This window comes from Balaenoptera ricei, chromosome 2 (genome assembly GCF_028023285.1).
Source record: "Balaenoptera ricei isolate mBalRic1 chromosome 2, mBalRic1.hap2, whole genome shotgun sequence".
Classification (NCBI taxonomy): Eukaryota; Metazoa; Chordata; class Mammalia; order Artiodactyla; family Balaenopteridae; genus Balaenoptera; species Balaenoptera ricei.
Window position 1 is genome coordinate 13697426 of NC_082640.1, and position 23586 is coordinate 13721011.

General features: G+C 40.6%; 1 protein-coding gene across 2 annotated transcripts in view; it reads left to right on the plus strand.

Moving 5' to 3' along the window:
* The window catches only part of DNAJC1 (DnaJ heat shock protein family (Hsp40) member C1), a 360201-nt gene that overhangs the window by 134258 nt on the left and 202357 nt on the right, over positions 1 to 23586 (plus strand). Inside the window, exon 1 of one of the 2 annotated variants that reach the window (XM_059911157.1) lies at positions 21688 to 22157. The exons of the other annotated variant lie outside the window; for it this stretch is intronic. Coding sequence (XP_059767140.1) covers positions 21960 to 22157 — 198 coding nt within the window. The 5' untranslated portion in view covers positions 21688 to 21959. Of the gene's footprint in view, positions 1 to 21687; positions 22158 to 23586 lie in introns of those variants that run through there. 2 annotated transcript variants of the gene reach the window in all.

Consider the following 23586-nt stretch of genomic DNA (forward strand, 5'->3'; position numbering starts at 1 on the left):
CAGAATGTGATCCTTTGTGGTTGGCATGTTTTCAAGGTACATCCATGTTGTGGTGTCAATACTTTCTTTTCCTTACTGAATAATATTTCATTGTATGATATATCCTATGATACTTTTTAAATGACAAAAATTATAGACATGAAGAAGAGATTAGTGGTTGCCAGGTATTAGGACTGGCAGTTGTGAGGGCAGGGGATGCCATGACTGTGGCTATGAAAGGATAGCATGAGGCATCCTTGTGATGGAACTGTTAGGTATCATGACTGTGGTGTTGGTCACACAAATCTACACATGTGACAAAATTCTATGGAATTAAATACACACACACACATACACACACAAGTACATATAAATGGTAAAATCTGAATAAGATCAGTGAATTGTAGCAGTATCATTTTCCTGCATAGGATAGTGTACTCTAGTAATGCAAGATGTTATCTTTGGGAGAAACTGGATGAAAGGTATACAGGATCTTTGTATTATTCCCTACAACCATATGTGACTCCAAAATGATCTCAAAATAATATTCAAAAATAATAAAAATAGGAACATACCTTTCAAGAATGGCAGAGTAAGGACCTCTGAAAATTCACTCCTCTATAAAAGCAAAAAGAACACTAGCAAAAATGGTCAAAATCAACTTTTTCAGAACTCTGGAAATTAACCAAATGCTTGTAACAATTTGAGGAGTGTTTATTCAAGAAAAGCACTGAATCATGGTAAAAACAGTGAGCTTTGTGGCGCTTTAACCTGCCCTGTTCTCATCCTCCTCTTCCCAGCTCCAGGGTAGCCTTAAAAACAAACAAACTGGGCTTCCCTGGTGGCGTAGTGGTTGGGAGTCCACGTGCCAATGCAGGGGACACAGGTTCGAGCTCTGGTCCGGGAGGATCCCACATGCCACGGAGCAACTAGGCCTGTGCACTACAACTACTGAGCCTGTGCTCTAGAGCCTGCGAGCCACAACTACTGAGCCCGTGTGCCACAACTACTGAAGCCTGTGTGCTTAGAGCCCATGCTCTGCAACAAGAGAAGCCACCGCAATGAGAAGCCCATGCACTGCAACGAAGAGTAACCGCCACTCTCCACAACTAGAGAAAGCCCACACGCAGCAACGAAAACCCAACACAGCCAAAAATAAATAAATAAATTAATTAATTAAAAAACAAACAAACAAACCTGCAGTCATGGTGAAAACGAATAGCAGCCACTGGAAGGGATAGAATGTTGGAGCTTCCCCAAAGCCCCATTGCCAAATACCTGTCTTTATGTGACCTGTCTGGCAGTTCCCTGGAAAATCCCACTCACAAGGCTTGTCTTTATTTGACCTGACTCAGAGCTCACACATTATGAACAGCATTTTCCCCAGGGGTGTTTGTAGAAAACAACCAATAACAATTGTTTAATATCACTGCTGCCTGAGGTGGTAGTAACAGTTGCAACAATAAACAAGTTCACCAACAAACTTAAAAGGGAAAGCTGGGGCATAAGATGTCAATAATAGGGTTTGAAAAGCTCTGACATATTCCTGGGAATCTAGAAATCCACACCCATGTGTAGGGCTGTGTGCATGCCCAGGAAAGACCTGAGAAGGCTCTAAACTCTCACCTCTGGTTAACCATGAGGCTCTGTGCAAGCAGGAAGTGAAGGCTAAGGCAGAGTTGTAAACAGCCTACTGGAGTGTTGAAGGCATGTCCCAACATGCATGCAAAGGCTGGCAGACTTATTCGTTCCAAGAACTTAAGGAAATGTATATACAATTGTTAACTGCCCAATAAGAAAACCAAATAGAGACTTCGGTGTCCATACATGAAAAAGAATACAGACTTTACAGAACTAATTCAGGAAATTCACTGAAAAACAAATAGCAGCAGTAAAACAAACAGCGACAACAACAAACCCCTGGGGAGTGGAGGGAAATTTGATTTCCAGATGTTACATTATATGATTTAAAACTTCCCATTTTCAGCAAAAAATTATGAGACATGCAAAGAAACAAGAAAGTATGGCCCATACATGGGATAAAATTAGCAGTCAGTAGAAATTGGCCCTGAGGAAACTCAGGTGTTTGACTAACTACAAAAAGCCTTTAAATCATCTATTTTTAAACATTCTCAAAGAACTAAGGGAAATTATGTCTAAAAAACTTAAGGAAAGTGTGAGAATGATGGCTCACTACATAAAGAATATCAATAAAGAAATAGAAATTATAAACAAGAACCAAATGAAAATTCTAGAGTTGAAGAGTATAATAACTGAAATGAAAATTCACTTCAGGGGCTCAACAGAAGATTTAGGCTGACAAAGAATCTGTGGGCTTGAAGACAAATCAATTCATTTGATCTAGTTTGAGGAACAGAAAAAAGAAAGAAAAAAAACAGACACACAAAGACCTGTGGGACACCGTTAAGTATATCTGAAAGAAAAGACTGTCAACCAAGAATTCTTTATCCAGCAACACTGACCTTCAAAAACAAAAGAGAAATGAAGATATTCTCAGGTACCTAAACATTGAGAGAATGTTCAAAGAAGCATTATTTATAATACCAACAAGTAGAAATAATCCAAATGTCTATCAAATGATGAATGAATAAACAAAAAGTGGCATATTCATACAATGGAATACTATTCAACCATCAAAAGGAATATGCTTGATATGCTACAACATGGATGAATTTTGAGAATATCCTAAGTGAAAGAGCCACTCACAAAGGACGACATATTGTATGATTTCATTTATATGAAATTTTTAGAATAGTCAGATGTATAGAGATCAAAAGTAGATTAGTGGTTGCCTACGGTGGCAGGGTTGGGAAAAATAGGGCATGATAGCTATATGATAGAGGAGTTTTTTTCAGAGACTGATGGAAATATTCTAAAATTGATTGTGACAATGGTTGCACAACTCTGTGAATGTACTAAATATTATTGAATTGTATGCTTTAAATGGATGAATTGTATGGTATGTGAATTACATTTCATTAAAGCTGCTACCAAAAAAGGGTGGGGGAGAGGTAAAACAATAAAACTCTTAGAAGAAAACATAGGCATAAATGTGCATGACCTTGGATTAGGCAATTGTTTCTTTTTTTTTTTTTTTTTTCTAGAAGACTTCCCACCCTCACTCCCATCCTATCCTTTGGTGAATGTGACCTGGCACCCACTCCCTGGGGGAAAAGCCTCTTTTTTTTTTTTTTTTTTTTTTTAAATTAAACACCTGATCCTTAGGTCATTTGCATTCTTAATTTATTTATTTATTTATTTTTGGCTGTGTTGGGTCTTCGTTTCCGTGCGAGGGCTTTTTCTAGTTGCGGCAAGCGGGGGCCACTCTTCATCGCGGTGCGCGGGCCTCTCACTATCGCGGCCTCTCTTGTTGCGGAGCACAGGCTCCAGACGCGCAGGCTCAGTATTCGTGGCTCACGGGCCCAGTTGCTCCGCGGCTTGTGGGATCTTCCCAGACCAGGGCTCGAACCCGTGTCCCCTGCATTGACAGGCGGATTCTTAACCACTGCGCCACCAGGGAAGCCCTAGGCAATTGTTTCTTAGATATGACACCAGAAGCAGAGCAACAGAGGAAAAGAAAAGATAAATTATACTTTGTCATAACTAAAAACTTTTGTGCTTCAAAGGGCACCATCAAGAAAGTGAAAAGACAACCCACAGAATGAAGAAAATATTTGTAAATCATATATCAGATAAGGAAACATATAAAGGATCCAGAATTATGAAAGAACTTTTACAACTCAATAAAAAAAAAGACAATTAACTCTATTAAAAATGGGCAAAAAATTTGAATATACATTTCTCCAAAGAAGATATGCAAATAGCCAGTAAAACACATGAAAAGATGCTCAACATCATCGGTCATTGGGGAAATGCAGCCAAAACCACAAAGAGATGCCACTTCACACCCACTAGGATGGCTATACCTTTAAAGAACAGAAAACAGTAAGTGTTGGTGTGGATATAGAGAAATTGAAATCCTTGTATATTACTGGTAGGAAGGTAGAGTGATACAACCACTTTGGAAAACAGTTTGTCACTTCCTCAAAAATTTAAACATAGAATTATTAAATGACTGAGACATTTCACTGTTAGTTCTGTGTTGGTTTTAAAATGTACCATGAATCACATTTTGACCAGCCAGAATATAGGGGAGTTTGCTGGTTTGCTATACCATAAGGTCCAGAGGTCACAGTGGAAGAGTTTGGAAAGACAGAAAGGGGTGGGAAGGTAGGTCAATTAGTAGAAGCACAATTCATTTAATAAAGTTTTTGTTCTTACAATTTTAGAGCTTTCAGGGAACAAAATTTAAATCAGTGTTCCCAGGAAGTTATGTGAAGAAACAGTAGTCGGCATTTGGTGGGGGGGGGGGCAGTCTCATGATGGTAGGAGCAGATCTTTCTGACAGGCAGCTGATCACCTTCCCCAGAGAATATCACATCCTCAGGTGACTATATAGTCAGGTGTATCAGGAGAATAAAAAGCTGGGGTGTGTTAGGGGGAGCCCTTTACCCTCCCCCTTTACCTTTCAAAGAAGGGAGAAAATGCTCACTCAGTAAGAAAGAAAAATACAAGAGGAAATTTCTAGGTTTTTTCTGCCCCCTCATTCACTTCTTCCCAAAGTTGAGAAGTAACTTATACTTGAAGGGGTGGAGGATGTGTGGTCCAGCCTCTTCTGGGCTTTTTGTTTGTTTGTTTGTTTGTTTGATGCAGCTTGGTATTAAGAGACTTACTCCCTGCTCATCTTTCCCTAAACTTTCCAGGGTTGGATGGAGAAAGAGCTCTATTAGGGATCCAGATAATGGCCACAGCTCAGATCATGATCTTTAAGCCTAGCAGGAAAAAAGCTGATGTTTTTATTTCAGTCTATCTGACTGCAGCATCTCTTTCTCATTCGGTGGGAGCGGGTCTTCCTGACAGGCAGCTGACCCCCATGAGCATCCTTTGCTCCCCGTGGCAGTCACATATCCTGGAGCAGGAAGCTGAGACTGCCACTTATTCTAGAAGAGTGGTAGGGTTGTGGCACTTGATTTAAATATAAACACTGGGGCTTCCCTGGTGGCGCAGTGGTTAAGAATCGCCTGCCAATGCAGGGGACACGGGTTCGAGCCCTGGTCTGGGAAGATCCCACATGCCACGGAGCAACTGGGCCCGTGAGCCACGACTACTGAGCCTGCGCGTCTGGAGCCTGTGCTCCGCAACAAGAGAGGCCGCGATAGTGAGAGGCCCGCGCACCGCGATGAAGAGTGGCCCCCGCTTGCCGCAACTAGAGAAAGCCCTCGCACAGAAACGAAGACCCAACACAGCCATAAATAAATAAAATATAAACACTGGGTTCAATTAACTGCCCATCCATTTATTCCATATACCTTTGTTGAGTACACTCCCTGTACTCATTGCTGTGTACAAGGTGACAGAGATGTGAAGGGGAACATGGCAGACGGAGGATATTGACCCTTACAGACCTTTCATCTCCAATGGGAAGTTCTCTGCCCTTTGGGGACAGCATTTCGCCTCTAAAGTGGAGACTGGTTTTCCCTCTCAAGCCTCATGTACCTGGGACCAGAAGGAGGGGAGAGTCCTTGTTGCCCCCGAAATGCCATCTCAGGTGTTACATCTCCCACCCTCCTTCAAAGTTCATATCATCAAACATCTTGCTGTACTGATCATTCCACCTTAGTCACTGATGACTTTAACACCTGGCTCACTCTCTTCTCTTCCACCTCTACTCCTGTTTTTATTTTTTGACGACTTCATTCAACAGGCTCATGGATAAAATCCATCCGAGACAGGGTGTATCTCTAATTTCCTGTGTGCTTTCTGTGAATTTCTCCCCTCTTTTGCTCTCTCTAGAACCCTGAAGGCTGTTTTTCTTTCCCGAAGCACACAGTGAAGAAGAAACAGACTCAGAGGAGCCTCTGCTGCAGATGTGAGACAGGAAGATCCAGACGTGGGCTGCTGAGTATGCCGGGGCTCCGGGGAAAGGAAAGAGCAGGCGTGAGGATGGTTCACAGGGAGGAGGAAAGCCTTGGAGGAGCAGAGTTCTTGAAATGGGAAGGGAGAAGACCCTTAGTTGAGAGAACCAGGAAGTGGAGTGGACAGGACTTGGTACTGAGCTATCCTTACTTGGGAAGGAAGCTCCCACCCACTGGGGACGTCCTGCTGCTCCCGGGCTTGTACTGCACCCTTGACCAGAAGGTGAGGAACTAGGTCATCTTCTGTGCGGTTAGAGCCACAGAGGGAAAAATCACACCTCCTGACCAAGATGGGACAAAAGAGGATCAGATTAGACTTTGCTAACCCCTGCACTGCACTGACACAGCTCTGCTGCCACATGTTTATGCTGTGGTCTCTTAGTTCCTTGACCTCTCACCTCTAGTGATCACTTCCTCAACCCACTTCAGATGCCCACTATCATGAGGATGGTCTTGTCATCAGCCATGACCAAACCCAATCCACACCTTGCAAACCCCATGAACTTCCTGGTCCTCTCTCTCCCTCTGTTGTTCTCTGGCAAAGCCCCAGCCTGGTTAAAACCAACCCTCAGCCTGATCTGTGCCTGTCCCTGAGCGGCTGAGCGGTGCTGGAGAAAAAACGCATGGCCACGCTGAAAAAACAGTCTCACTGCAAATCTGTGACCACAAATCGCAAAAGGATACTCAGCACTGCCCAGGGTCCTATCTTACATCCCTGGTGTGTTTGGCTTCCCAGCTCCAAAATGGCTATTTTATACCTTCTTTCCCATCAAATTCCCTATGCACACCCACTCCCCCACCTCACTTCCTCACACAAGCGTGTTCTCACTGGTGGCGCAGTGGTTAAGAATCCACCTGCCAATGCAGGGGACACAGGTTCGAGCCCTGGTCCGGGAAGATCCCACATGCCGCGGAGCAACTAAGCCTGTGCACCACAACTACTGAGCCTGTGCTCTAGAGCCCGCGAGCCACAACTACTGAAGCCCACACGCCGCAACTAATGAAGCCTATGCACCTAGGGCCCGTGCTCCGCAACAAGAGAAGCCACCACAATGAGAAACCCGCACACTGTGATGAAGAGTAGCCCCCGCTTGCTGCAACTAGAGAAAGCCCGTGCACAGCAATGAAGACCCCATGTAGCAAAAAAAAAAAAAAAAAAAGAAAGAAATATATATATAAAAAAAAAAAAGCAGACACCTACACACGCCTCACCCTACCACGCTCCCTGCCAACTCCTCCTCTTGGGCTCCAGATCCCACCCCTTTCTTGTTCTCAAGGACAGGCTCCTACCGTTCCCCCAACTCTTCCAGACTTTTCCTGCCAGCATCCAAACATGCTGCAATCTGTCCTATGAAAAAATAAAATCAAAACACCTCAAATGACCCCATAACACCTTTCAAATTCCCCTCTCATTTCTCTGCTCCCCTTCAAAGCAAAATATTTTGAAGGCAGTGATTATAATCACTAGTGTTTCCACAATCTCTCCTCAACACACTCTATGCAGTTTCCTTCCACACCACTCCACCCAGACTGCTCTTGTCACGGTCTCCCAGGGCCTTTGTGTTGCCAAGTCCAGCATCACGTCTCTGCCTTCATCTTACTCACCCAGCACTGGGCCCAGAGAACTACTGCTGCTTCCCTCTGCCCTTTGGCAGTCTGAGAAGACAATATTAGAGCTTCTATTTTCACTTATTTTTTTTCTCTAAAACAAGTAAGGAAGAAATTAAGCTTTACTAATAGGTAAAATCCATTTTTATACTGGTGCCCTCACTTGGTTGCTATAGCAGACAATTAAATGTCACATATGCCACACAGGGCGTGCTGAGGGATGCTCCATAATCAGAGGTATGCCACGGTTCAGTGGTGTCGGCTTATGGATTACATTATCTTAAAAAAAAAAAAAAAAAGTTTTATTGTGGTGAAGTATACATATTGGGTTGGCCAAAAAGTTCGTTCGGGTTTTTGGTAGCAGCCTGCAGAAAACCCGAACGAACTTTTTGGCCAACCCGGTATCATGAAACTGACCATTTCAACCATTTAAAAATGCACCATGTAGTGGCATTATAAGTACATTCACATTGTTGTGCTACTGGGACTTCCCTGGTGGTCCAGTGGTTAAGACTGTGCCTCCATTGCCGGGGGCACATGATCGATCCCTGGTCAGGGAACTAAGATCCCGCATGTCGCGAGGTGTGGCCAAAAATAAATAAATAAACAAACAAATAAATAAAAGTAAATAAATCATATTGCTGTGCTACCATCACCACCATCCATCTTCAGAACTTTTTCGTTTTCCCCAACTGTACCCATTAAGCAATAACTGTCCTTGTCCCCCTCCCCGCAGCCCTGGGAAACCATCATTCTAATTTCTGTCTTTCTGAATTTAACTACTCTAGGTACCTCATAAGCAGAATCATACGTTATGTGTACTTTTGTGACTGACTTATTTCATTAGCATAATGCCTTCATAATGGATAAGCATAATCCATATAATCCAATGGATAAGCATAATGGATAAGATTTACCCGTATTGTAGTATTTATCAGAATTTCAATCCTTTTTAAGGCTGAATGATATTCCATTTCATTATATGTATATGGCACATTTTGTTTATCCCCTCATCTGTCAATGAATATTTGGGTTTTTCTCCGGCTTTTGGGTATAGTGAATAATGCTTCAATGAACATGGGTATACAAATATCCGTTTGAGTCCCTGCTTTCAGTTCTTTGTGGTATATACCCAGAAGTGGAATTTCTGGGTCCTATGGTGATTCTATCTTGAATTTTTTGAAGAAGCACCATACTGTTTTCCACAGCAGCTGCACCATTTTACTGTCCCTTTAGCAATGCACAAGGGTTCCAGTGTCTTCACATCCTCACAGACAGTTATTTTCTGTTTTGTTTTATTTTGTTGATAATAGCCATTGTAATGGGTGTGAAGGTGTATCTCACTGAGGTTTTGATTTGCATTTCCCTAATTATTATTGATATTGAGCATCTTTTCACGTACTTGTTGGCCATCTGTATATCTTCTGGGAGAAATGTCTATTCAAATCTTCTGCTCATTTTGGGGTTTTTTTTTTTGTTTTTAAGCTGTAGGAATTCTTTATATATTCTGGTTATTAATCCCTTATCAGATGTATGATTTTTTTCCCAGGAAATATGTATCAGATATATATTTTCTCCCAAAATGTGGATTGCCTTTTCACTCTGTTAATAGCATCCTTTGATACACAAAAGTTTTTAAGTTTTGATGAAATCTAATTTAACTGGTTTTCCCTTTATTGCCTGTACTTTTTATGCCATATCCAAGATATGACAAATCCATTGTCATGAAGATTTTCCCCTATGTTTTCTTCTAGGAGTTTTATGGTTTCAGGTATTACGTTTAGGTCTTTAATCCATTTTGAATTAATGTTTTATATGTTGTAAGATAAGGGTCCAACTTCTTTTTTTTTTTTTTAATCAATGGTTGTTTAGCAGTTAGTTGTGATTTGGGGTGTGCTTATGAGAGGAGGTGAGCTTCGGGTCCCTCTACTTGCCATCTTGTCTCTCCTGCATTTCCCAACTCTCTTTTGCATGTGGATATTCAGTTTTTACAACCCTATTTGTGAAAAGACTGTCCTTTGGTCTAGTCATCCTTGTCAAAAATCATTTGACCATATATGTGAAGGTCCATTTCTGGTCTCTCTATTCTACTCTATTCATCTATATGTCTGTCTTTATGCCAGTACCACACTGTTTTAATTACCATAACTTTGTAGTAAGTTTTGAAATCAGGAAACATGAGATCTCTAACTTTGTTCTTCTTTTTCAAGATTGTTTTGGCTATTTGGAGTCCCTTGAGATTCCATATGAATTTTAGGATGGAGTTTTCTATTTCTGCAAAAAAAAGTCATTGGGATTTTGATAGGGATTGCGTTGAATCTGTAGATCAATGCAATACTTTAGGGAGTATTGACATCTTAACAATATTAAGTTTTTCAATTCATGAAGACAGGATGTCTTTCCATTTATTAGTGTCTTTCATTTCTTTCAGCAATGTTTTGTTGTTTTCAGTGTACAAATCTTTCACCTGCTTGGTTAAGCTTAATCCTAAATATTTTTTCTTTTTGATGCTATTGAAAGTGGAATTGTTTTCTAAATTTCCTTTTCAAATGGTTAGGTGTATAAAAACAGAACTAATTTTTGTATGATGGTTTAAAATCCTGTGACTTTCCTGAATTCATCTATTAGTTCTACCAGGTTTTTGTTGTTGTTGTTTTGTTTTGTTGTAGATTCTCAGGTTTGCACCTGTTTTTGATACTTCCTCTTCTCTCTTGCTCTCTCATTCCTCTACATGCAAATAGCCACCAATTCATTTCAGTTTGTTTTGATTTCACAGTGTTTCTAATCTTTGACACTTTCTTTAGTATCATTATAATCCAATGTGATTGAATGAATATTTCTATCCACAATATCTAGGGCAATGTGTGAAGAAATTAGTTTCTAAAATAGTCCTTTTATCTCTCTCTCCCACTCAAACCTCTAGGACCTCCATATAACAGTAGAGGCTCCAGCCTTCTCTCCCATCGTCTCAGAAGCAGCACTGAGGCTATGGGCTCAGGAAGACCCAAGGTGGAAGCAGACATGCTGCTTACTAGCTGTGTGACCATAGGCATGTAATGTAGATCCTCCCTGGAAACTGGTGATGATAATAATAATAACTACCTCAAAGGGTTGTTGGGAGGTATAAACCCATTTGGGCTGCTGTAACAAAATACTTCAGATTGAGTGGCTTACAAACAACAGGAATGTACTGCTCACCATTCTGGAGGCTGGGAAGTCCAAGATGAAGGCACCAGCGTGGTCACATTCTGGTGAGAACACTCCTCCTGGTTCACAGCTGACACCTCCTTTCTGCATCTTCACGTGGTAGAAGAGACTAAAGATCTCTTTTTTAAGAGCACTAACCCATTCATAAGGACTCCACCCTCAAGACTTGATTACCTCCCAAAGCCCCCCCACCAACACTATCACACTGGGCATTATTATTCCAACATGTGGATTTGCAGGGGTGGGAGGGAGAGGGACACAGACATTCAGACCATAGCAGGAGGCTTAAACAGGACGATGAACATAAAGCACTTTGTAAAACACCCCCTTTCTCCTACTTTCTTTCTCCAAAGACACAGATGGGATTGATCTCCTGAATCCTCTTGTCTTTATTACTCCTTTGGCACTTACCATCTACTGCCTTGTACTATTATCTTTTTATGTGTATCTGTGTTATCTTCCCCACAAAATATATAAATTCTCCAGAGGCTGAGAGTTTGTCTTTTTTTCTTTTTCCCTTCTTTTGTGCTTGTGGCATATTGTAATACAATGCCTTATACATGGTAAATGCTTAGTCAATATTTGCTTTTCAGTTGTTTGACATAATGAAATCCTTTATTGCCTGGTTTCCAAAGTCTTCAGAATTGATGTTTCATTTATTTCAAGTAGGCTTTTCCCCCACTTTGATTTTAAAACAGCCTGCAACACTTAAAAATAGATAACAAGAAAGTAATGAAGACATCACCACTTCCTGGAAGACCATCTGAATGTATTTCAACCTATGTCTCTATCAAAAGTGGAAAAAACAAAGACAGACCAGGGTTGCCAGATAACATACCCAGTTAAATTTGAATGTCAGATAAGCAAGAATTAATTTTTGTTAGTATAAGTATGTCCCATGTGATATTTGTTGTTTATCTGACATTCAAATTTAATTAGGTGTCCTGTATTTTTGTTTATTAAGTATGACAACCCTACCACGAAGGCTTTAAGTTAAAAAAAAAAAACTGTGAACAAGCATTATTCTCTGTTGAAATGAGACTATTCCCATGTGCTTAAAGTGTTTTTGTGTCAAAAGAATACAGCTTGAGACATCATTATGAAACAAGCTTTAACCACAACTATGACCTTACATGGAAAAGACATGTGATGAAAAAGCTAATGAAAGGTAACATTAACTGAAATATCAACACACATTGCTTTGGAATATAAATGAAAACAGTGATGTTTCCGTAAAATGCAATCCTGTACTAAATGAAAGAATTGGTTGGGCTTTAAAATCTTTTATAGTGAGTGTGTAAAATGATCATATTTGCATATCTAAGTCTTCTCAGAAATACTATTGCTCTGCATGTTGAAGACATGACTTAGAACTTACAGGACAAATCTTGAGAAAAATTAGAATTATCTGTGGCATGTCCTATTGCCACTCGGGAGAACATAAATATAAATTGTACCTGTCAGCTTTATTTATTCAAGATGTCAGTGAGAACTTTTATGTGACTGAAGTACTTTTGGACCTAGTCTTCATTTTGGCACCACATTAGAATCTGATTTGTTTTTAAAAGTAATGACCAGTTTAATATATACTGATCAAAATGACTAAGAATACCTACAGTGTCCCTGGGGAGTCAGTGTTACTTCCGACTTGTTACCCAACCACGTGGTGCAACCAATGATTTGTATCAGTACAGCCTGTAGGTCAATTCATCACATCCTCCACCATGAACCACATGGTTCTACTAGGTAAAACATGGAACTTGTCATGCACATAGCAGCTTACCTTGAGAGCTGGCTATTCTCCTATGGCTTGAACTTGGGCAATTCTCCAGTTTACTTGATTGTTTTAGAAGTCTGATCCATAATACAATAGATTATTACCCTCGGAGAAGGAAAGGTGTTTTTCTTTTTCAATTCAACAATATTTATTGAAAGCCCAATATGGGCTAGGCACCATTTGGAGGAATGAGCAAGATGGACATAGTCCTGCTCTCATTGAGCTTGTATTCTAATGAGTGGAATCACACAATAAACAAATAATGAATGAACAAGGAAGATAACTGAGAATGGTAAATGCTAGGCAGCGGATTGAATAGGGGGGTGATGTGAAAGAGAGCAACTGGGTGCCCTTTTAGGTTAGGGGATTAAGATAAGCCTACCAGAGGTGGTTGAATTTCAATGCAAGTCCAACGGAGGGAAGACGCCAGTCAGGCAAAGATTTGGAAGAGTATTGGAGCAGAAGGAGGGCGAAGTCCCTAAAACGGGATGAGCCTGGTGTGCTCTGAAGGAGAACCAGTGTGGTGAGAGAGAGGATGGTGCAAGGTGAGGCTGCAGGTAGACAGAGGCCAGATTATGGAGGATTTAAAAGAACGGGGATTTATTCTAAGTGTGATGGGAAGCCATGGGATTTTTCCATTAAAAAAATTAAATAAATAAACACACAATATAATCCTTCAAAGTGAAGGTAGTGTTTTAACAATGAGGAGAAAGTAAATGCTTTGAAAGAAAACTAAGCAATGGAGAAAAATATTTTTAAGGTTAACCTTAAAATTGACCTAATCATTGTATCATGAAGTATTGATTAAACCAAGATTTTCTCCAAAAATGAAGAATATTATCACCATCTATTTTTATTGAGAGAAATCTGGTTTAAAATGATGTGTTAATTTAGAAATCTGGTTGAACATTTTGTGATAAATTAAAGGTCCAATTTTAATTTCAATTTATATAGATGCTTAGTTTGAATGGGTGTCATAGGTGAGAAAGATTCCTCACAAAAAGACATAGATCTAAATGCAAGACGTGTATTCTTGGCTCTGCTACTAAGTCATAGGTTCTTTTTGTATTTCCATTCAGCAATTGTGCAAAGGTTTTTGCTAAAATTTAGCTTAGTAATTTTCCATCCTCCCTTATGTCAAATAATTATTCTTGAAAACGAACTGAAAATGAAGGGTTTTTATATTCTTAACAAAGGGACTTTAAATCCACTGAAAAGCTACATGTGGAAGATTTAAAACAAGTTCTTAAGAGTCCAGGTAGGAGAATTTTTATTAGTGACACATATTTTTGGCAAAAGAAAAAAATCATATTCACCTAATGATGAATTTCCAAACACCCATTTCCCTACTTTCTCTATAGTATGAGATTCTTTCTCAGTCATTTTTAGAATACTGTCTTTACCTTTAAGAGACTCTCTGTGGTTTAAAGCTTTTTAGAAAATTGTAGATAGCGTGCTACTGACAACCATTTGCCATTACAAAAGGAGATCAGAAAACTTGGCCCAAGGCAAGGAGCTTTTGGGGTGCACCTGTAGGAGGCTGACAGAAGCAGCGTGGAATTGGTCACTGGCTGAGATTAGTTTACACATGAGGCAGAGCGGACTTGAAAAGATGCATCAAGTTATCTAACACAGGCTGTCAAAGTTCAGAATGGAAAGGTTAGCCTTCTCCAGCCTGCTGCCGGTGGCTGGGCAACAGCTTGAGGACACACTAGAAAGAAGGATTCCGTCAATCCACACTACAACAAATAGAAAAAAAAGCAAATTGACAACAGGAAAAAAAACCCCACTTTGTCTCTACGTTTCCCTTTATCACTAATATATAAGTGGTGGGTCATAGAATGTTCTTTAGTGTGTGCCTCTAAATAAACCCTTAATGCTGACCTTTTGCAACTTCTTTTTCTCCTTAAGTTTGCAGTCAATATTTATTTCAACATGATTTCATCTGGACAAAAATGTTCTGTAGGTGAACATACGGTGGTATCTGGCCCAATTCTGCACCCCCTGGAGACAGCCCTGGTGCCAGGGGGAGGGAGAGGGGGAGGGGCGGGGGCGGCATGGGGGGCTGTGGCTGACGGTGGAGATGCGGACCAGGCTCCAGGGAGCAGCAGAAGGAAAGAACAGTAGCAGAGCTTTTACCAGATCACTGTGCGTCCATTCTGCTTCAGGCCTGATTTGAAATAGTGGCATCCTTATAATCGATTCAGGGGAATGTGGTCTCAGCAGGTACTTAGGAGCAGGAAGAGGGGAAAGAAAATAAGCCAAGGAATAAAATGTGGTTGTTTGCCTACACCACAGATACCTTGATTTAAAAACTCTCAGTTTCACTTCCATTACTGGAACTTTCATCAACGTACAAGTCAGAAATAATCAAATTTCCTGAAACATCAGAATACACGTGTTAGACCAAATTTTTCACCTCTGAACAGTAATTTACTATACTGATAATTCTGTTTATTGTCTATTCATGACTCTGGTACTTTCTCAGTAAATTCAGAGATATCCAGGTCTCAAAAGAGATAACTGGTGAATTGATGTGCTTATCAGTTATTTATATCATTTCTCAATTATAAAATTAACAAATGACGAAGCATTAATTGAGTCAATGAACCCAATTTTAGAAGGAGGTAAAGACCTGAGTACATCACTTAATCACATTAAGTTAAAAAAGCAGAGCTGAAATGCATGCTTAGGAAACCATTTGTCAAAAAATACCATGAGCTAAAAGCCATTTAAAGACCAGCATAGACAAAGGCTAAATTAATATTTCAAAAGTTCAAATTATGTTTTTCCTCCTCTTGTGCAAACATACAAAAGGAAAGGGAAAAGGGAGGTGGAAAATTTCTTTTTAAGCATCTAAAAATGATAGTGAATGAAAGGGCACCTGGTTAATGGTAACTTGTACCATTTTCTCTTTTATAAACATGATTCTTCCTTAAATTTAAAGGTTTAGGTTAGGATCTGTATCTCTTAATTTGAAGCTATTGAAATTCTAACAACAAAAACTATGTTCGCGCGAGGTAACTCCTTTAGAATGTCAAAAATAATCTTTGCCTGTAAAAATGTTCTTTGCCCCCTGGTGGTGAAAATATTATTATTTAATTTTTTAAAAGTTAAAAGACTTTCATTATGGAGTCTTGGCACTAAAAATCCTTCCATGGTTGCAAAAAATAAGAGAGGATTATATATTGAAGTGGGGAGAAATGAAGCTAGGCCATAGGTGTGGTAAAGGAATTTAAATTTCTCCTAGCTTACCATTTAGAATTGTTGATTGCTAATTCAGTATTATTTCAAAATGCCGCCTCCTTTTAATAAATTTAATAGTAAGCATTTATGAGGCATGGAATTTTTGTGCATAATCTAATGCCTTAGCTGTGCGGCGTGTTGACCGAGGTGATCAGCAACTTTGCACTGTTTCCTTTGTGTTTCAGTTTGGCATCACAAACAACATTAGAGCTCAACGGCACAATGCCAAAGCCAGGCTGTTGAGGCTGGAAGAATATGAAGAGGCCTGTTCAAATTTTCTTTTGCAGACTAATTGGAGCTTTTGTGTATGAGGGAAATACAACGATTGCTGTACTCAGGCTGGACAGAGGAGTCGGGAGAGACTATCCTTGTTGGTTGGTTAAAAGTAAAAGGGGAAAAACTAATTTTCAAATTTAAAAAGTGATTCAGTGAGTTGATGGAAACCTTTGAAAAATGAATGATAATCTTGGAATTGTGTAAGATGTTAGGAGAAAGAAATTTTTACGTGGATTCTACTGAGGCACATTAACGTCTATGTAAAGCAGAAGACATCATTATCTGAAAAGACAGAGCTACTTCAGGGTAAGACAATCACCAATGAGTCTTTAATGACTTAATCGGTGAACAAATTTTCCCTTCCTCTTGTTCATGTGGGTCACATGCTTTTAATTAGGTATTTATTAAAGCTGAATTTGGCAGGAAAATCATGAATAATATGTTTTATGGAGTTGGAACAAAAAAAGTAAACTGGCTTTGAGAACCAGTCATTATTTTGTAAAGGTGGTCTTGTCTGCCACCATCTTGGGCAGACAAGTGATTGGATAAATTTCCGGTGAAGTGGGCATTTGCAGCCTAAGTTTAATAACAAATGACTTTAAACACAAAATCTAAACATTTAAGAATAGATAAGCTTTATTTATGGAGCCCTTAATACAAAGTAGATAGAGACCTTCCAAAACATATTGGTAACATTTAAATAGCAGTTACTATATACTGGGCTCTAATTATCTCACTTAGCTCCTACAACCATTTTGGTAGTATTTTATGGTTTTGGTAGTATTATTATCCTAATTTTACAGGTGAGGTAACTGAAACACAGGGATCACCCAGCTAGTAAGTAATAGAGCCAGAATTCATACTGAATCATCTGGCTCTAGAATCTGTATTCTTTTGCACTATGAGATTATTTGAGTAAACAGTACATTATCCAGAGAAGTAAAAGCCAGAGTGTCAACATGATAGAAATGTATTTATTATTTATAACATGAAGAACATCTGCATTTATTTATTAGCCCTTCAAAAGATTAAGATTCAGTACTGCAATAAAAAAGAGATTATTTTTCAAGAAGGTGCTTCCCCAAAACAATATTTTTCTAACCTTTGTCAACTCAATATGTTTGTGAATGATGTTTGGATAAATAAATTACAAGATAATGTTCCATTAGAGAACAATGATATCTTAGAACTTTAAGTCCCTATATTTGAGAAACAGCCAAAAAGGGGCAAAAGAGAAAATTTCAGAATAATATTCCATTGTATGGATATACCACAGTTTGTTTATTCATTCCTCAGTTGATAGGCATTTAGGTTGTTTCCAACTCTGGTTAGTATGAATAATGTTGCTATGATCATTTGTATACAAGTTTTATGTTTTTACTTTTCTTGTGTATATACCTAAGAGTGGAATTCCTGGGTCATATAGTAACTCTATCTTTCGTTTTTTGAGGAACTTCCAAACAGTTTTCCCAAGGGGCTGCATCATTTCACATTCCCACCAGCAATAAATGAGGGTTCCACTTTCTCCACATCTTTACTAACCTCTTTTTTGTCTGTCTTTTAAATTACTGCCATCGTAACGGGTGTAAAGTGGTATCTCTCTGTAGTTTTGATTTGCATTTTCCTAATGACTAATGATGTTGAGAAGCTTTCATATACTTATTGGCCTTTTGTATATATCTTCTTTGGAGAAATCCGTTGCCCATTCAAAAAAAATGTTGAGTTGCAAGAATTCTTTACATATTCTAGATGTAAGTCCCTTATCAAGTATATGATTTCCAAATATTTTTCTCCCATTATCTTGGTTGTCTTTTCACTTTCTTGATGATATTGTTTGTGACACAAAAGTTTTAAGTTTCTGTGTAGTTCAATTTATTTATTTTTTCCTCTGTCACATGCTTTTGGTGTCATATCTAAGGGACCACTGGCTAACCCAAGGTCACTAAAATTTACTCTTATTTTTTTAAATAAGAGTTTTATAGTTTTAGCTTTTACCTTTAGGTCTATCACCTATTTTGAGTTAATTTTTTTTTTTTCATCTTTGGTTTCATGTCTTTCATTGGTTTTGTAAAATTCTTGGCCATTGTTTCTATAATTATTGCTTCAGCTTCATTCTCTCTCTCTCCTCTTTTTCTAGGACCCCAGTTATATGTGTGCTAGATTTAGTCACCGTGTCCCACATGCATTTTTTTAACATCTTTATTGGAGTATAATTGCTTTACAATGGTGTGTTAGTTTCTGCTTTATAACAAAGTGAATCAGCTATACATATACATATATCCCCATATCTCCTCCCTCTTGCGTCTCCCTCCCACCCTCCCTATCTCACCCCTCTAGGTGGTCACAGAGCACCGAGCTGATCTCCCTGGGCTACCACATGCATTTAAAGCTCTATTCTCTTACCATTCTTTTTTCTCTCTGCTTCAGTTTGGGTATTTTTTCTGGACCTATCCTCAAATTCACTAATCCTCTCTTCTGCTGTGTCCGGTCTGCTGTTAAACTCATCCACTGAGTTCTTGATTTCAGATATTACATTTTTAAATTTGAGATTTTCCATTGATTCTTTTTTTAATGGATTCAACTCTCTGTTGAAATTCTGCACTTTCTAATCCATTTTATCCACTTTTTCTTCTATTTTATAAACTATTGCTCTATTTTATAATAGTTATTTTAAAGTTCTTGTCTGGACTCCAATAGCTGGCTTATCTGTGGGTCTTCTATTATCTATTTTTTCCTCTTGATTATTGGTCAAATTTTCCTGTTTTTCTCACATCTCATAATTTTTTTTTATTATGTACCAGACTTTTATATTAAAAACAATAGACAATAGAGATGATGTTATTTTCTCCTAGAGATGAAAATAGACAAATAGGGTGAGGGTCAGGGACTGAGCTGGGTAGGGATTGGGTTGGGGTTTTAGTAAGATTCATTCAACTTCTGGTTTCTCTGTTTCTTAGGTGTGATTCCTCTGAGCCTGCAAGGTTTCTATCTCCTCAACCCAGCATATTCACTTCTGCTCTTCAGAGGTTTTAAACTTAGATCTTTATCCTCCTATTCGTATAACTTCAGAAATATTGCAAATGTCTTGAGGGAGAAGACTGCCTGTGTATTTGAAGCAGGCTCCTCCTCTTCAGTAGAGTTCATTTTGTATGCACTGGTAGAATGTGAGGAGATTTTACTCGTCCTATCCTTCAGTCTTTCGGCCTCCTGCACGACCCCAGAATTCAGCAAATGTTCTGTGGGAAAGCTGGCTGTAAGTCTGGGCCTCCTCTCTACATTTCCAATCCGTTACACAACTCACAAGACTGTTAAACATTTCACTGGCTTCTCTCTTCCTGTGTACACTGCCTCTGCCCAGGCTAAGCTTCATCAGTCCATGCCCAGAATCATTAAATGTCAACAGATAAGAAAACAGCTGTTCATTGTGAGCTAACTTAGTCCTGGCTTCAGCAAAAGAAGATTTATTCAATTGCATTGTCCTCTGCATGAGACTGAACACGTGAAGATGCCAAATTAGAAGTCTAAATGTAAATAGCACTGTGGTCTTTGCAGAGACCTAGACCAGAACAAGCAAGGACATCACTTCAGAGTGGACTAGTGTTATTGGAACTGAGTAGGAAGAAGCTTCCAGAGCAATACCTTATAGCAGTGAGAAGCAATAGCAGTGCTGTATTGAATAGACTTCAGTTCTGCTTTTCAGCTTGGCCTTGGAAAGAGAACTATTCCCTTTAGATGGAGGAGGTCCTTGGGGTTCTTGGACAACATAAGAATAGAGCTCAAGAGGGAAATACCAGATCGCTAAAATATCAGTGGCAATATGGCACCAGTTTCAAATGTTATATTGCACTTAATTTAATGGTCAAACTAGGAGAAAAGATGAATGTTGGGATATTATGTAAAAGTAGTACTTAAGATTATTGCTCTCATTTTATTTCGATGTTTTAATCATTGAATAAACAGTAAGCTAACTTAGAGATGTGGTAAAAATACCTCTCGCTTTAAGAAAACTGATATATCAAAAAATCAAACTAAAAAACTGTGGGGGAGGCATGGAGGTGGGGAGGTGTTCACAGGATTCCATTCAACTAATTGAATGCTAGCATGTGCTATGCATTGTGCTTGGAACTGGGAATACACAGAAAAGGTGATACCCTTTGCTATGGACTGAATGTTTGTGTCCTCCCCAAATTCATATGTTGAAGCCCTCATTCCCAATGTGATGGTGTTTGGAGGTGCAGCCTTTGGGAGATAATTAGGTTTAAATGAGTTCATGATGGTGGAGCCCACACTGTGGGATTAGTGCCCTTGTAAGAGGAAATGCTAGATCTCTCTCCCCCTCCCCCACACTCCCACCATGTGACGGTACAGCAAGAAAGCAGCCCTCTGCAACCTGGAAGAGGGCTCTCACCAGAACTCGACCATGCTGACCTTTCCCAATTACAGACTTCCCAGCCTCCAGAACTGTGAGAAATAAATGTCTGTTGTTTAAGCCACCCAGTCTATGGTATTTTGTTACAGCAGCCCTTGCTGACTGAGACACCCCTGCTCTTGTATCTTTGAAAGTTAAGCCTCATGATGAATTTAAAATGGGATTAATTCAAGCACATATATTATTTTTAAGCAAGATATACTTGCATTCATTTAACTATTTTAAAATATATATATTTTTTAACTCTACAATAATGGAATGATTTCTTCAGTAAGATTTACTTCCTGCATCCAGGTAGTGTTTTTCTAACCTTTGTCAAACATAATATATTTTTACTATGAGAGCTTTATCATTATCCTGTTGAGCTTAATTCAGCTGGCTGGATCCTAGATGGGAAAGTATGAGATTAAACTCTCAAAACTGGTCAAGCAAAAGCTAAGAAGAAAATAAGATTCACACAAGAGAAAGCAATAGCGGTGAGGGGGAGGGTGGAGTAGGAGGTGAGACACTGGTGGGAAAGAGAGGAGGGTTTTAGCCTAAATGTCATTGAAAATAGACCTCAGTTGGGAAAGGAACACCAATTGGAAATCGACTAAAGCGGATAAACTACACTTCCCCTAAGACTTTGATTGAGTCACGCTTATTAATTTCTGCCAGGTTGCCTACTTTATGGTATTATGCCTATAAATCTTAATTCATTATTAGAAGTATACTTTTTGTCTTGGTTCAAATTTCATTTCTTCTTCACCTCTCTCAAAAGGATACTTTAGACTACTCACTAGATTTGTCCCTTTCAAGTCCTAGGTTCAATTCCTCCTATATCTTTGGGGATGGAATAATGAAATGTGTGGAACAGAGGCCGTAATCAATACATCAGTTTTCAAATATACTTTTAGTTTTTAATATCTGGGGGAGGGTAAGAAGGTAACTGTTTCAGGGATATTTGGGATGTTCCAGGTGGATGCGCGATGTCTATAACTGTCCACGTCTCTTAATCTGTGTCAAGACACGGCACAGCTTCGCGGAGCGCGCCAGCGACTGAGAGGCATTTCGCGGAGGCCCAGGTCTGGGGCGCAGGCTTCTCTACTTCCGGCCCCGCCCCCTCTCCCGCGGTTGCTAGGAGACGTGATGTCACCGGAAGCGAGGCCTGGGATAGGCTAAGGCGAAGGGAAGCCTCTCCCACCCGGTGCAACCTCAGCGCCCGGCGCTGGCTCGCCAGCTGTTTGTAGGCCTGGGTGAGGGGCGGGGGTCCGCGGAGGGTAGAGCCGCCCGCGGCCGAGCCTATCCCTCAGGCTAGGACCAGCCGCAGGGCGGGCGACGCCGGGGCGGCTGCCCGTGCTTCCGACTGACAAGCACTGTTCCCGTAGCCCGCGCTGCCCGCCACGTCCCTGGTCTCGGCCGACGGCGCTGCGCGGCGGGTGACCTCTCCGAGCCCCGCGCGATGACGGCGCCCTGCTCCCGGCTGGCCCGGCTTCTTCCGCGCCGCCGGCTCCGGCTCGTGCCGTTCCCGCCGCCGCTGCTGTTGCTGCTGCTGGCGGCCGCGGGGCCGGCGCGCGGCTGGGAGAGCGGAGACCTGGAGTTGTTTGACTTGGTGGAGGAGGTGCAGCTCAACTTCTACCAGTTCCTCGGGGTGCAGCAGGTAAGCGGGGCCGGCCGGCCGGCAGCCCGCCCGCCCGAGGGCTGCGCCTCCGGGGCAGAAAAGTGCGGGTCTGGGCGGAAAGGAGGGGGTGGGGCGGGCTCTGACCCCGCTTCCTCCGAGGGAGCCGGGCACGCGGGGCAAGACTTGGTCATCCTGGGCTCGTCTGCCGTCCTCAGCCCGATCCACCAGGGTCTCCTCGTAACCAGGCTCAGAGGGAATGACCCGCCTTCCCCAATTCCTCACCGCCCGGCTCCCCTTCTCGAGTTCCGGTCTCAGTGACAGCAGTCTCAGTGACAGCCTGGACGGTGCCACCAGCCTGGGGTGGCGATCCCTTCTCTTTCCTCTGCCATTCTGGGGGAGATCCTTGCACCCAGCTGTGCAGGAGGAAGAAGGAAGAGTGGTGTGGGTAGATCTTTTACTCTTACCCTTTCCTTGACTGCCCCGTGAACGTGGGAAAGAGTAGTCGTGTCTCCCTCCAAATTTTCACCTTCCCATTTACACTTATCCATGTTTTAGCAGCCTCCTTTCCTCTGCCTTTCCGGGAAGATAGGAATACATTTTGGTTGGCGTCTGGGTTGCAGAAGTTTTTCTCGCACTGTACTTTGGAATCTATGTAGCCTATTCGATTAGGCGTTCGTATCATAGTTTAGAAATCTGGAGGAACTTGAAGCCTCTACAGTGTTGGTCCTGGAAGTCATAGAAGGAGCCATCAAGTTTTCGGGGCAGTAGAGGCACTTGGGGTGCTCCAGGAAGAGAAGTCCAACCAGTAACGCAGGGTCGTTGTCTTTTTCTTTTCCTTTCGTTTCGTTTTCTTTCCTTTTTCAGCTTGAGACTTTAACTTGTAATGTCCGTTTGTTGCTATTTACTTACACCCTGGGAGTGGTGAATGAGGGTAGATATCCCGTCTCTGAAGCCATTTTACTGGTTTAAGAATTATGGGGTTCAGCCGCATAGCCCAGGGAGATCAGCTCGGTGCTTTGTGACCACCTAGAGGGGTGGGATGGGGAGGGTGGGAGGGAGGGAGATGCAAGAGGGAAGAGAAATGGGAACATATTGTATATGTATAACTGATTCACTTTGTTATAAAGCAGAAGCTAACACACTATTGTAAGGCAATTATACTTCAATAAAGATGTTTAAAAAAAAAAAAAAAAGAATTATGGGGTTAAAGACTTAGAATTTCACAAGATCTGACTGAGCCCTTCATAGAATGCTTTGAATAGTTATGGGGGCAAAAAAAAAAAAAATGTTTACCAACAATTGTCATTCAAGGCACACTTCCCGTGACCAGATGTGAAGTGTACATTTCACTCCTACAGGTCATCATAAATTCGTGTGAACTGTTGAGCTTAACACTAAATGGAAATTTACTTTTAAATTAAATATATATAATTGAATATAAAATAGCAGTTGCCATGGCACCATGATT